Here is a 15553-nt window from a genome sequence, read left to right on the forward strand (position 1 = left end):
CTATTTCTGAAGTATAATAAAATGTAACTGAATCATAGATGTTTTTCATTAAGAGAAAGGGTAGTTGAATCTTTTCAACATACAGAAGTACATGTATCTCTGCTTTCCTCCTATCGGAGGATACACTGCTCTTTCTGCTACTGTCCCATAAAGGGGTAGATCACGGAGGCAACAAAGAACTGAGATTAAACGTGAATAAAGAAAATCAAAGAAAGGATCTTACATATTTCAATAGATTTCTTACTAAGGTGCTTCTATGATTATTTTTTTAGGTATTAAAAACACTAGACAATCTTACAATGAACTATACAAATCAGACAGAAAAGGGAAAAGATATAAAGACCAAATTGGAATGACTAAGAATACCCTTTATATGTAATTATATGGCTGAAAAATAATTAAATTTGATGAAGTAAACGGTGTCCTTGAGTTCTGTCTATGTTAAGTCCCTTGAATGTGGAATATTTGTAAAAAGTGGATAACTCTTAGGCAAAAAAACCCTTAGCCATCCCACTAAGATGTTGGTGCTTCTGAATTTCAGCAAGACTGTAAAATATACTTTGTATAAAAGTGAAATCAAGTAACTGTGAAAAGGTTGGCCTTTGTCATGCCCACCAGGAAATTCTGGGACCCACTCCTGATGTGGTTACAAGGTTCTTGTAAGCTGAAAGAGTTTCAACAGAAAAACACCTGCCATGAGAAGTGGATCAGTGTGCTCTGTTCTGACACGAGGCCTTCCCAAGGAAAAACTGCCCGAACAGCATTGTCAAGGTTTCCTGCTGCACATTTCTAGGACTCTGGACACCTTTAATAGCTGTTTTAAAATTGGTTGCCAAAGATCACAATTTTTTGTAGACACTCTTTAAATTCAATAGAAAGTCTCTGTTGACATTTGGAGAAAAGATTAGAGTACGCTGAAAATTCTTTTACTTGTGTAAGACTTCTGTTAATGAAAAATCCCACATCCCTGAATTCTGTATTCCCACCACTCTACCTTCAAATCACTTCTTTTTCACTTATTTAATTTTTTTCTTTATTGATTTTTAGAGAGAAAGGAAGGGAGAGGGAGAGAGAGAGAGAGAAACATTGATGAGAGAGAACATCGACTAGCCACCTCCTGATGTCCCCCACTGGAGATTTGGCCCACAACCTGGGCATGTGCCCTGACCGGGAATCGAACCAGTGACCTCTTGGTGCGTGGGTCAACACTCAACCACTGAGCCACACCGGCCGGGCTTCACATTACTTCTGATGACTCAGTAAGACACATGTATGCAGCTGTATGTTTAACTCCTTGGGCCAGCATGCCTGCAGTGGTTTGGATTCAGTGGACTTCCATAGAGTTTGTGCCAGGTCTTATTATATTGAGCAGCTCAGGGACCTCAGAATAGATGTTAGCCTCACCGATGCAGTTCTCGCTCTTTACTTCATACCCTGGGGGGCAGATACATCTGAAGGACCCTTCCAGATTCTGACAGGTACCGGGGGAGCAAGAGCCGGGAAGGGCTACACACTCATTAGTATCTTTAAAGACAAACAAGAGAAAAATTATTCAAACATGAGATCATTGTTGCCAAGTGACAGTAACATGAATTCAGCTCGGGCCCTTTTGATCTCCCAGGTCACTATGGACAAATACGCTCTGAGATACTCTTGATATCTTGGGTATTACTCATCTGCTAAGAGGCTATTTTCCTTGTTTTGTTTCCTTTGTCTACTTTTACTAAGATGTGGATAGCTTCAAGCTCTATCCCAAAACATATGTTTCCAATTGTTGGCTTATTCCTGATAAGGAATATTTCCCATGATACCTTAACTTGGTCAGGTGATCAGATGATCAAATGAAATATGAATGAGTCCTTAAGCAGGGACTAGGGGGAGTCACATAATTCTTTTACAAAACAAAACAACATAAAGACTGTTTATTATTTAGATACTTACCTATACAGTTCTTGCCATCTGGAGTTAGTTCATAACCTTCATTACATAAACACTTGAAGGAGCCAATTTCATTAAAACACCGCCCATTTCTGCACACCTGACCAAAAAAGGAACTGCACTCATCTATGTCTGTAAGCAAACAGGAGTTGGCTTTTAAGAGAGAGCGTATGCTGTGTCACAAGTTGCAACTTAAAAACATATGTATTGGTACACATTCACAAAAACCCTACGCTACAATTCCCACCAACACCGAGAAAAACGGCTCACATCGTAAGTATCAAGTGACTTGTAAGGTCACATAGAGCTCTACTGTATTGCAACCACAAGGGCACATTTTTGATATTAATATAACTCAGGAATTTATAACCAAATAAAAGTTGAAGGTTTCAGGTGAAACGTTCCCTTCTTTCCAATTGAAAAAATATTTCTTTTCCCAGCGGCAGAAGGATATATAAGTTTAACTTGACTGCGCAGCTTGCAAGTGACCTCACCTGGAGATAAGCTGACTGTATTCAAAGGATCATATTAAATACCAAAAAAAAAAAAAAATCAGTTATATTAAAAATAGCCTAGAATTGCTGACAGAATACAGAATTTGGGGAGCAAAAACCTTTGGTGTTAGATTTCCTGTTAAGCTTAGGTTTGATCGCATTTGAGTAATTTTTTTGGTTGTTTGAAGAATGTACTTTGATCAGAGCCTTGTCTGTGTTTTCAGTTCTCTGTGGCTGTATAAAGAGTGTGAGAAACTGTAGACAAGGCGGTGGTGGCTGAATAAAATGTCCAATTAGCTCTAAAATGTTTCCGCAGTGCAGAATTTTGAAAAATAAGGAAAACTGAGAGGAACATATATTGGGTTAAATTAGAAGATAGGTATGAGCTGTGCTGGCCCCATAATGGTAGAAAGCTGAGTTCGGTTCGCCTACCTCATCACAGGATCGTGTGAATTAAGAGATGTTAAGTTTAAAGTATCAGCATAGTGCCTGGCCCATGGTAAACAAGGAACACTGTCAACGCTGGTTGTCATTTCTCTTACTGTCTCCTCCACCCCTGGCAGGCACTTCTCCCCCACTCACTAGCAATTCTTATTTCAATCAATGTCTGTTAGCAGCAAAGGCTAAAATCCTGTACCACCAATAGACAGTTTTATTTGCCACTGAAAATCACGAGTTGGTCACAAACAGATATCAGACAGGCTTCTAAGGGCTGACATAGAAACCCAGTCACCATGTGCAGTTGCTGTGTAAAAGGCATCATTTCTGGCTTCAAAAGCTGACAGAACATGGAGTTTCAACATATAACATGTTCCTATGTTGGAGACTGTCAGTATTTGAGTATAAACTAAGAACGAATTACATTAAATACTAATAATAATGCTGAAACAATGACGGGTCTGTCTTCAGTCCCATTTAATAGGTAAAAGTAACCCCAAACCACAGTGCAGCCCCAATACATCCACTATCAGCTGCACGGCCTTCCCCCTGAATCGAATAGCTGATTGATGGAAGTACTCAACACAGCGGATAATTTTTATTATTTACGCCAAGACTAAGGCTTTCGTTAAGTAGAAACTAGTCAATGATATCACATACCTTTTGAAGTACATTTGCAATTTTAATAATAAAAATATTTATTCTTTGGTGTTACTTTTTATTTCAGTCTATTGGGTGGAAATGAAACAGAAGCAATAAAAGACTGAAACTAACTGAGTCCTTACCCAAGCAATCGTTATTGTGAGTGAGTTCAAATCCAGGGTAGCACAGACAGTTATAGGATCCAACAGTGTTTTTACAAGTTCCATTTCCACATGGGTGCCGCTCACACTCATCAACATCTGCAAAGAAACATGGGCTCAAAGGAATTCAGTGTTTAACTGGAAAAACATAGCCTATTAAACATTCGCATTATTTTAAACTACTGATTTACTTAGACTGTCCTCATTCAGTACTAGGAACTCATATTTATTTAAGGAAAAATGAGTATAGGTAGAGAAAGCTCTGAATTGTAAAACTGTAAGAAAAAGTGCCTTTTAATGACTTCCAGGCACATTAACACTCAGAATGAGGCTAGGCAAGCAGCCCCTTCGTGGAGATGTTTTAACAAATAGTTTGCTTGTCAATTGTAGGGAAACTAATCTTGAAACACTGAAAGAATTTTGTTCTATTAAGCATTATAAACTCTCCCCCAAGCATTTATAAACCTTAATTTGATCAGCACAACAAAAATAAACTTTAGTTCCTAGATTTTATGAACTAGTGGAATCCACACTGAAGAAGTCAATTAGAACTCATTATCATTAGCCTTAAAAAAAAAAAAAAAAAGGAAATTAAGAAAACTCTTTTACCATGCAAAAAATATATATTATTCCTTAGGAAAGAAGCTTTGTTTAAGAGAGGTATTACCAAGGAGTTTCACTGACTTTTATCATGAATTAATTGTTAGGATTGAGGGCAGATTTCTCCATATGAATTCTGGAATCATCTCATATATTATTTTGAGTAAATCATATTCTCTCGTCTGAGAGTACAGCCAGGAGAAGCATGTATAAGGCAAGCATTCTCAGAAAGTTCATGCAAATAGGGCCAGATCCTATATCTGTCCTTTGCACAAGCATCTCCTAGAGAACTTTTCCTATCACCAAGGACGAGTCCATATGGAGTGCCCCCTCCAGGCAATGAATGAACCGAGATTTTCCTGGTGATCCTTGTATGGATACACCATAAACTAGCTCTGCAGTACTGAAATCTGACCTCACTCTTCATGCAAATAATATCTTGAATTCAGAAGAGTAGTTGCACAATATTAGCTTTTCCTAAACCGAGAACACTAATTATAAATAGCCAAGTTATAATTTGATTTCCTCCTTCAAGTGCAAAGAATGAACTCTTTCTGCAGAGACAGAGCCAGTGGCTGATATCAGATTTAAGGAGTTATTCTGAGTTCCAAATCATCCAGCCCATCTGCTTTTGAAATCTCATTAATCATCAGCTCAGCAGTTACTTAATGAACACTATTATTGCTTAACTAACCATTACATTAGCTTCTGCTACTTCTAAAAATTATTTTTAAGAGTTAAAACACAAAAGCAGCAGATAAATCCCATGTATTCAATGATTTTGGGGAGAAAGTGTGCACATATATGTATGTGTATATGTGCATGTACATGTAATGTATTCATTTCAATACTGTCCCTCGTACTACTCCCTTGCATTCTTGCATTCAGAAAGGCTTTCTTGAGTGGTAACAGAGGGTAGAGAGCAGCTGGTACTGCAGCGACTCCCATATAACCTGAGTGTCCCAGAGCCCAGGTTAAGCATGTGAAAGTCACCTGGGGAAAAAGGTGGTGAATACTGAACCAAGGAACATATTGGAAACATATTGAGGTGTGTCTCTGCTTACAAATTTTATACTGAATGAAACCATCAACAGTTTAATATAGTTAATTTTTTGCAAGATTGTTTCTGATAAAGACATCCAAACTGCAATCTCTTCTGGATGCTCAGCTCCGATCCAACCCCGCACCAAGGTTCTCCTCTCACCCATGCACATGGTCTGGTCCTGAGAAGCCTTAAAGCCATTGTGGCAGATGCACTGGTAACTTCCTTGCAAATCGACACACAGGCCATGACTGCAAACATTAGGAATTTCTAAACATTCGTTGCGATCTGAAACAAAAATAAGACCCATTACAGATATCTGATTTTTATTAAGATGCCTTCATTTTTTCACAGGCATGTTTCTATAACCTGTTATTAATTATTACAGATAGGCTGAAAATGAGCCGTGACAACAGCTGAATCAAAACAAACAGAGCAAGGCTTTCAAGCGTCCAGGTCTCTTCCTTTTAAAATCATGCAGTTTTTCTATGTTGATTGCTATCTCGAGGATACTGTTTTATTTTTGAGTCCAATCCTAGGAAAATCCACTGAAGAGACCTTTTTTTTTCTGAACAAAATAATGTAATAGGTTCAATATCAATGAATAGATTTACTAAGAAAATCTTTTCAAAATGATCTTTGGAAATGATTTTGGGTAGAGAAGCATAGACAACCCTGCAGGGTAGGAAATCTAAAGAAGGTGCTGCTCAGGCACAAAGGACGAAGTGAGTCTCCTTCTTACCCACACAGGCTCCGTTGGGTGAGAGTTTGAAGCCCGCAGCGCATTCGCAGCGGTAGCTGCCGGGACTGTTGATGCAGTCTGCATTTCGCTGGCAGAGATTGTCGCCATTGCTGCACTCATCAATATCTGGAAGAGCGACAATTTCCCTTTTACAATTTCATTACCGCATTAGCATTACATTCATTTAACCATTTGGTGGTCAACTCCTAAATACTGAGAAAGAGACTGTGAACAATCAGAACGCTGTCTGAAACCATTTATGTACGCCAAACCTAACCGGATAAAGGGCATGTGTCACTCAGATTACCTTCGCAGACCAGGAGTAAATCGTTGTAACTGAAGCCTGTAGGGCATTCGCAGCGGAAACTGCCAATCTGGTTGATGCACACACCGTTTGCACAGATGCCTGGAATCTCTTTACATTCATCAATGTCTGAAATTGAACAGATTTGATCAAATATACATGGTTCTGCGTAATGTACTTATCATAGAACCTTGAATAAAGCCCTGTGTGCACTGGGAAAAGAACACACTCAGTGTCACAGAAATCAGTCCTGTGCTGGCGTGAATGATCCTGTGCTTCATGAAAGCATGCAGACCATAAAATACACCGTTTCCTTTGAACAGTGATGGAAAAACCTAAGTAGTTGATCAAATAGACCCAGTACTTTTAGTGTCCATGTGGCGGATGAACTTCCTAGGGAATCACACCTCCTCTTCAGGTTACAATCAGGTTCCCCTGAATGCTGCTACTGATAAATGCTTCTGATAAAGAAAGCTGTGTTTTCTTTTCTTTTTTTTTTTTCCATTTCTTTGTTCAGATAGAGTGGGAGGGAGAGAGAGGGAGAAACATCAACGTGAAAGGGACACATTGAATGGCTGCCACCCAGATGACCCAACCAGGGCCAGGGACAAACTGCAACTAAGATATGTGCCCCCAGCGGGAACCGAACCCGGCTGTCTCTGGACCACAGGCCGACGCTCTAACTGCTGAGCCAAACTGGCCAGGGCTTTCTTAATTTTATATACTTCTTTATATATGTGTTGATAATGGAGACTTAAAATCACATTATTTTTACAATCTTTGAGGAAGAAAAGTAGAATGAACAATATAAGGAAGTAATCTGTATAATTAATAATTTGCGCCCTGGCCGGTTTGGCTCAGCGGTTACAGCATCCACCTGCGGTCCGGAGAGACCCGGGTTCGGTTCCCGCTAAGGGCACGTACCTCAGTTGCAGTTTGTCCCCGGCCCTGGTTGGTCGTGCGGGTGGCAGCCACTCAATGTGTCCCGTTCACATCGATGTTTCCCTCTCTCTCTCTTCCTCTCTCTCCCTCCCACTCTGTCTGTGTACAAAAAATGGAAAAATGTCCTCGAATGAGGATAAAAAATAATAATAATTTGCAAATTTGTTAAGTAGATCAGTAGAAAGGGATTTAGCAAAAATACACCAAAAAACTTAAACATATATGTATGAAAATAACAACTAAAGGTTAAAATAAGGAGGGTTATTTAAAGTCATGTAATATAATATTCGTGAAAAGGAAAACTACAATTTTAGCTTAATATGTATGAAATCTTGAGACAGTCAAGTAACATAACTTAATCACCAGACTATGCTGATAGAACAACACCATTATTAATACTTGGTTAGATTCTGTAAACATGTTATCTCTTTCTCGTCTAACTATATTAGACCAGAATCCAGATTATTACATTTCATGGTACTTCAAACTTCAAAGACATTGAACAGATTTTTACAAAGTGCTATATATACGTATTAAAATGAATATAATCTGAAAAAAAAACTCACCAACAGCTTTTCCTGTGTGAATGTCAAAGGTGAACCCAGGAATATTTCCACATATGGTTTTGAAGTCAGCTTTAAAATACAAACAAACCAAATCCACTCTTAAAATTTTCAACTCTTTCAAAATAACATTTTATATAGTACCTTATTTACTGCCAAATATATTTTATATTCTTCACAACCAGCCATTTTAATTTCAATTATATTTATTTGATAACAATGCCTGCTCCTAGATCCAAAGAGTAGATCTAAGCATTCTTTACCATTATTATTACTGTTGTTGTTATTGTTATTATCATCATTAACTTTTTACTGCTCTGATATTGGAAGATAAATCATTACAAGATTCAAAATATCTTCTTTAGGCACATAAAGTAGTTTTCTTTTGATATGCAGGGCTTTAAAAAATGATCTAATTTGTGCAGATTGAAAAACCAGGGTAGAGTACAAATTTAAAAAAAGATTACAGATTACACAAAAGGCATAGGCAATGGTCAAATAATTCTGCTGTGGTCAAATGGGTTAATAATAAATAACAAATGACATAAATTTTGTCTTATTCAAAACGTAAATGTCTATTTGCTAAAATGTGAAACTTGAGGCATCGAAAATAGTACATCATGGAATAAAACAGAGACTGCAAGAGTTACTTCTCCACATATTTCACCAAAGTAATAGAAATGAAAACCAATTCTAATTTTTAAGAAGTAGATTGCTACCGATGCCCACTGCTACACAAGTGAGAAAAACTCTTAAGAAAAGCATTAGGTAAAATGTACACAACATACTATACTCCAGGTGCTATCAGGGGAGGCTCCTTGTCTATTTCACCCACCACGCGCCCAGAACACAGAGAGAAGCACATAATAGATGCTCAGTTTAATGGTTTCTGAGTGCCTGAACGTGTGAACTGCAGTTTATATAAACCACCTTATTTAATCATCACTATAACCATACGGATTAGTCAGTTACTTATTTATTATTCCTATTTTATATAGGAGGAATCAGTTTCAGAAAGGATAAATAATCTACATAAGGTCAGACAATAAGTGATAGAGCTTCAATTTAAACATAGACCTCCTGCCCTGCCCTGTTAGCTCGGTGATTAGAGTGTCGGCCTGTAGACAGTCCCGGGTTTAGTCCCAGTTGGAGTCGTGTGGGTGGCAACCAGTTGATTTGTTTCTCACGTTGATGTTTCTCTCTCTCTTTTCCTCCCTCTCTCCCTCCCGCTCTATCAAAAGATAAATGCAAAAATGTCCTCGGCCCTGGCTGGTTTGGCTCGTTGGTTAGAGCATTGGCCTGTGGTCCCGAGAGACCCGGGTTCGGTTCCCGCTAAGGGCACGTACCTCGGTTGCAGTTTGTCCCCAGCCCTGGTTGGATCATGCGGGTGGCAGCCACTTGATGTGTCCCTTTCATGTTGATGTTTCTCTCTCTCTCTCCCCCTCTCACTCTATGTGAACAAAAAAAAAAAGGAAAAATGTCCTAGAGTGAGGATAAAAAAAAAAAAAAGTCCTCGGGCAAGGATAAAAAAACAAACAAACAAACAAAAAAATGGACCTCTCTCAAACCTAAGCCCTTCATTTCCTCTGACAAAAAAAGTGGTATTTCATTCCCCCAAACCAATGATTTTCTATTTCTAACACATGGAGTTCTTAGAGAATTCTAAAAATGTTTCTATTTGATTTTTAGAAAAACAAAAAAAACAAAACACACACACACACACACAAAGAGCATGCAAGATAGGGTTAAGAAAATCCCATTGAATTTTAGCCACCAAGAAAGATCCCATGTGTCACTTTTCACTAAGTCTTTCATTAATTTCATCTCACCATCATATTAAACAAAACACTTTAATACATATTCCCTAAGTAATATTTGGTAACAAATGCATAATCATTGTTTCTTATTTGTCCTACTGGATAAACTAACTCTTAGGATGTAAGATTATTAAAAATGACCACTTTCCAGGTCATAAAAGAAGCTGAGTAGGCAACAATTTTAAGGTAATTGTTTTTGCTCTTGTCTCTATTTTCTTCAAAAAGAATCTCTGCTTATAAAACATATTTTACCATGTAAGATCAGTTCTATTTCCTGCCTACAAATTTCAGATAAGTTTGAGGAAAAAAAAATTTAGACTACTATGTCAAAAAGTTGCTTTTATGTAAAGTTCGCTCATCAAATCCATTTTTGGGGGCATATTTTTCAAGATTAAACTAAAAAAAAAAACAAAACTTACTGAACTTTAAATTACCAATAGTTTTTCTTCAAAATATTACATTGCCCAGGTCTAGCCCAATGACACAAAGTAGTTATTCAATAAGTATCTGCTCAATGAAAACATGAAGAATTAACCAGCATGGTATAAAATAACAAATTTAAAAGGACCAGTGCTATAGACTTCAACTCTTTAGCAATGGGGCTCATTTTCAGGATCCAGACTCCTATTCAACACGTATATCAGAAATTAGTGTTTGAACCCCACAGAGGGCCACTTGGGCTTCAGCACTGAGCATGTCTGGGTTTAGGACCCGTTTGCTTTTACGATACTGTCACCTGTAGGCGGTGTCCAGGACTTGGTCTTCAGCAGAAGCATGAGCTATAAGCTTACCTGTTCCTGGTGTTGGGCACGGTTCACAGGGTTTGTTCCAGGCTTTGCCCACATTGTAGGTGCAGCAGCACATCCTCTTCGTCACATTAAAGGGCAACTCATTTTCACAAGTGGTTCCATTATAGCTTCGGTAGCAGAAGCTTTTTCTCATATCTACGTAGAGAAAAACAAATGAGCCTACCAGGCATACCAGCAAGCAGCTAATCATGGAGCCTACACACTCGGAGACGCCAAACTATTTCCATTAACACAACTCTGAACCAGTTCTCGGTCATTCAGCGGGCATCTTAACATAACTGTTTAAGTTCAACATAAATCATGTTTAAGTTAACATCTCTCCTGTTTTTAAATAAGGGATTTCATTTATCATTTTCTTGGGAAACAAAGTTAATATATATTTTATATTTCTATATTTAAAGGCATTTATTTATTTTAAAAAGTATTACATATTAAATTTTAAATGTCCTCATTTGTAAAATAATGTTCACTTTATATAAATGGAAAACTCAAATTATTTAAGAATATCTAATTGTAACATTTGATAAGATTTTCTACCTCAGACCCATTTTTTTTTTAACTGTAACTAAATCTCTTTTTCAACACTAAAGTATAGCTGACATACAGTATTTATATTAGTTTCAGGTGTACAACATAGTGATTCCATATTTCTATACCTTACAATGTGATCACCACAGTAAGTCTACTAACCATCTGTCACCATACAAAGTTATTACAATGTTATTAACTGTATTTCCTGTGCTGTACATTACAGCCCCATGACCTATTTATTTTATAGTTTCATTAAGGGGTAACAAAAAAAATAATAACTACACAGCCAAAGTTCTAATGATACAAAGCCAGAAGTTTATAAGACTTGAAATACTTAACAATTCATAAAGATCTGATTTTAAAATGTTATGCAGTGATTCTGAGACATAAGCATCTTACATGGGAAGTCAACTGTGATCTAATTAATCTTCAGAGACCTTTACATACCCATGCAGTTGTGGCCTCCGTTGACCTGCATGTATTCAGGTGGGCAAATGCAGGTGTAATTTCCCAGAGTGTTGTAGCAGGTCCCAGGCCCACACACACCAGGATGTGCAAAACACTCATCAATATCTAGAGCAGGCAAGGATATCCATTACTTCATGTATTTTCCCATGAGTTTATATTATTAAACTACTGAACAAAGCATAAGATGAGTCCCCAAATCCATGTTTCCATAAAATTCAGAATTTAAAGCAATTACATTGAAAATACTCCAAAATATCCATTGACATGACATGAGGCGTGCATGTCTTTACAAGAAACAATCCAATATTAAAAATATAAATGATCAGCCCTGGCCGGCTTGGTTCAGTGGTTAGAGCTTCGGCCTGTGAACTAAAGGATCTTGGGTTTGATTCCCAGGCGAGGGCATATGCGCCTGGGTTGCAAATTCAATCCCTGGCCCCAGTCGGGGTCCTGCAACCAATTGATGTGTCTCTCTCACACTGATGTTTCTCTCTCTCTCTCTGCCCCCCAGAATCTCCTTTCCATTTTATCTAAAAACCAATGGAACAACATCCTCAGGTGAGAATGAACAAATATATCTATATTCAAATGAAATTATTCCAAAGTGGCAAAAAATAATGTAAATGGCACCTGCATTTTTTTTCAACTAAAATTTCATATTCTTCAAATGGAATTGCTTTAAAGCCTGCTTTCCCCTGTTAACATTTAAATTAAATTTTCGTGCCAACTGTAAACTTAATCCAGTTAGAATAGCCTTTATATCTGCAGTTGTTTTCAAATTAGTGCTCATTAAGAGATTCTCGAAGTGGTGCCGATTGTTCTCCTTTCCGTATTTCTTCCAGATGCATTTATCTAACATGTTCCAAAAGAAAGGTTATAATGGAGCTGTTTACATGTTCATCTTTAGAAGCCTTTACTGATTCCATCAATAAACACCAAGATTTGCTGTAAGCGAGGACTTGCAGCTATACAGATGAATAAGCTGTGGACCTTGCCTCAAGAGGCTCCCAGTTCAGTGGGGAGATGTGCCCCTAAAAGAATGACTGTTGTGCCAGGTGCTAAGTGGGGGGATGGAGGCAAGAGAGGTGTGTGCATCACCTTTGAATTTCTTCTCAGTGGTCCAGCATTTAAAAATTACTGAAAAGCCCTGGCTGGTTTGGCTCAGCGGTTAGAGCATCAGCCTGTGGTTCAGAGAGACCCGGGTTCGGTTCCCGCTAAGGGCACGTACCTCGGTTGCGGTTTGTCCCCGGCCCTGGTTGGGTTGTGCGGGTGGCAACCACTCGATGTGTCCCTTTCACGTCGATGTTTCTCTCTCTCCCTTCCTCTCTCTCCCTCCTACTCTATCTGAACAAAAAGTGAAAAATGTTCTCAGGTGAGGATAAAAATAAATAAATAAAAATAAAAATAAAAATTACTGAAAAATATTAACAGTCTTTTATATTCAGGCTCACCCATTTTCTCTATGTAAACTATAATCCTAATCAATCTTTGAACTAATCACTTACTTGATATTGAATGTTTTCATACTGCTCTGGCTTTCCCCATTTATATTTAATCAATCCATTTACTCAGAAAAAAGCAATAGTACATGATAGCAGATGAGCTGTGAATTGATTTATTGAGCAGCGCTGATATGAAAAGAAAAAAAAAATCTCTGCACCCGTCTCAGCAGCCCCTCTGACAGACGTGAGGATGGGCGCTCCTCCCCAGGCCTGACTAGGGATTGTGTTTTCCACGGCGCCCGCTGTATTTCAGGTGTGGGTCCGCCTCACCTTCGCAGATGCGCGTTTCCTCGCTGAGGTAGTAGCCTTGTGGGCACTCACACTGGAAGCTCCCGAAGGTGTTGATGCAGTTTCCTCCCTGGCAGAGACCTGGCAACTCCTGGCATTCATCAATGTCTGCACAAGAGAGACAGCTCACTTAAACAAAGACCATGGTGGACGACGAGAGCTATTGTTCGAGCTCCCAAACCCGTGGCTGCCACAAGTCCACGTGAGTGCGCACTTGGACCGCAGGTCTGTTCTGACCACGGGGACTCTTGGCTTTGTGGTGGGACTTTGCTGTAATTTGAGAGGAGCTTTAAAGCAAGTTGGGGGATGATTCAAGTTAGGGGATATCAGTAAAGAGAGTTTCTCTGCAGAACAATCTGACCTCAGGTCATGGCAAAGGATCATATCTTTCCAACTTACAAGTGGTTATTTAGCATCCTGGTGAATGTCCATCTGAAATTTTGCGAAATACTCTTGCTTGATTGCTCCACACTAAAAAAACTTTTTTTTTTTTAACCAGCTTTTCTCTAGAGTAAGCTCTTTACCTTGGTTATATCTGGGTGACTATTAGAGCTGCACTCACCTTCTAAGATGATTGTGATGGGGTTAGGTCTGAAGCCCTCACCTCCGGGGCACAAGGTGTAATATTCAGCTACAAAACAACGTAAAAGAAGAGATTTGATACCTGTGTCTAAATGGCTGAGACAATGAACACACATCCAGCAATTGCCAGGCTCAAAACACGCATACTCAGGGATGTATCTACATTTCCCTTAGTACCTTTTCAAATACATTTAAAAGGATATGCATTTGACATGAAATAAGATAATTATTTCATAAATTATATAGACTGGATAACAAAAATCATTTGTTTTTAATTGAAGAAAAAACTCCTTTGCAAGACAATTTATATCACAACTTTTTTGGCTAGTAAATAAAAACTCTGAGAATCGACAATTCACACATTTCAACTATGCCCCTGTCAGAACATATGTTTCAACTGAAGGCGTAATATGATTGACTTCAGGAATACAACACAGCCACCAACCTGAGCTAGGACCACCTCTGAGAAGAACCAGGAATGGCCTAATGTATCTGTGATACCATGGAGAATTGATATTATCACCATTTGTATTGGATTGTGGTTAAATCATGTTTTTGTTTTTGTTTTCTTTTTATCATATCATGAAAAACAATAAGAAGAATTCATATTCATTTTATATAAAACACTCTTGTCTGGTTTCAGCGTAACCGTTGAAAGTAGCCCAAATGTAAAAGGTTGGCCCTCACCATTTCTCCCATCCCCAGCACAAGAATAAAATTGCGACTAGTCTTTAGCCACCAGAGTTTGTTCCCTTCCTCTTCTTCTGTTCCATACTCACTGCTATTGACAGGGGGGCACGTCTCGCAGGGGTTCCCCCAGGCCTTCCCCAGGGAGCAGCAGCAGGAGGAGCGACTGACGCCCACCCCAATTTCGGTGTTGCAGGACAGGCTTCCATCTCCTCGAGGACCGAACTTCAGGTAGCAGTTGCCCACTCGGTTGTCTGCAGAGCAACACAGGAGCTTAAAACTGCCCTTGTCACAGTGAGAATTCCTTGTTGGAGAAAGGGCATTCAAATGACGAAATTCAGGTTCTTGGACATTACTATAAAAGGCTCGTTTTCCTCCCCAGTACAAGACAATCTCTTGCATAGTGAAACAAACTTATTCAAAATTTTAATAAGAACCTAATCCTAACAAATGCAAATTTTTAATCCATTTTTTCTTGGTTTTGAAGATGCAGTGTATCTACCTGAAACGGTCCCATGAATGCAATTAACCTGTCAATTCAATGCAATTCAGCTGTCATGCATGAACCTGAAACAGATCCATTTTATAAAGAGATTCCACATTTCAAACACGTCTCTGATAGGTTCTAGCTCATCATTACTTCTTGTTCTTGCATCACTAAAACACATACCTGAAGAGGCTTTTGAAAACTTTGACAGCTCATAATTTTGTCGATGAGAGGGCAGCTATTTTCTTTGCTCCACAAAGGGACCTCATTTTCACTTTTGGATTATCAACACCCATGGAATCATCAATGATATTCTTTATTTATACAGCTCATATTTCCTTCTAATAACCCTTGTGTGAACACCTGGCTTCACTGTTTGTCTACCTAAGAACCCTATCAATTAAATTTTGGGTCTGGCAGAAACAAGAACCTGGGATGATTCAGGTTCTTGTCAAATATTGCATGTTGAATTTCTTATTGCCCAATAGACAAGAATACCACATTTCCTTTGTCTAT

General features: G+C 38.5%; 1 protein-coding gene across 1 annotated transcript in view; it reads right to left on the reverse strand.

Annotated features, from left to right (window-relative positions):
• The window catches only part of FBN2 (fibrillin 2), a 262104-nt gene that overhangs the window by 37477 nt on the left and 209074 nt on the right, over nucleotides 1-15553 (reverse strand). The window contains exons 37-48 of the mRNA XM_036279132.1: nucleotides 14643-14804; nucleotides 13844-13912; nucleotides 13264-13389; nucleotides 11471-11596; nucleotides 10475-10627; nucleotides 7870-7938; nucleotides 6365-6490; nucleotides 6058-6183; nucleotides 5478-5603; nucleotides 3656-3772; nucleotides 1942-2070; nucleotides 1405-1524 (exon numbers count right to left, since the gene is read on the reverse strand). Coding sequence (XP_036135025.1) covers nucleotides 1405-1524; nucleotides 1942-2070; nucleotides 3656-3772; nucleotides 5478-5603; nucleotides 6058-6183; nucleotides 6365-6490; nucleotides 7870-7938; nucleotides 10475-10627; nucleotides 11471-11596; nucleotides 13264-13389; nucleotides 13844-13912; nucleotides 14643-14804 — 1449 coding nt within the window. The remainder of the gene's footprint in view (nucleotides 1-1404; nucleotides 1525-1941; nucleotides 2071-3655; nucleotides 3773-5477; nucleotides 5604-6057; nucleotides 6184-6364; nucleotides 6491-7869; nucleotides 7939-10474; nucleotides 10628-11470; nucleotides 11597-13263; nucleotides 13390-13843; nucleotides 13913-14642; nucleotides 14805-15553) is intronic.

Source organism: Molossus molossus, unplaced genomic scaffold (assembly GCF_014108415.1).
Source record: "Molossus molossus isolate mMolMol1 unplaced genomic scaffold, mMolMol1.p scaffold_m16_p_3, whole genome shotgun sequence".
In the NCBI taxonomy this organism is placed as follows: domain Eukaryota; kingdom Metazoa; phylum Chordata; class Mammalia; order Chiroptera; family Molossidae; genus Molossus; species Molossus molossus.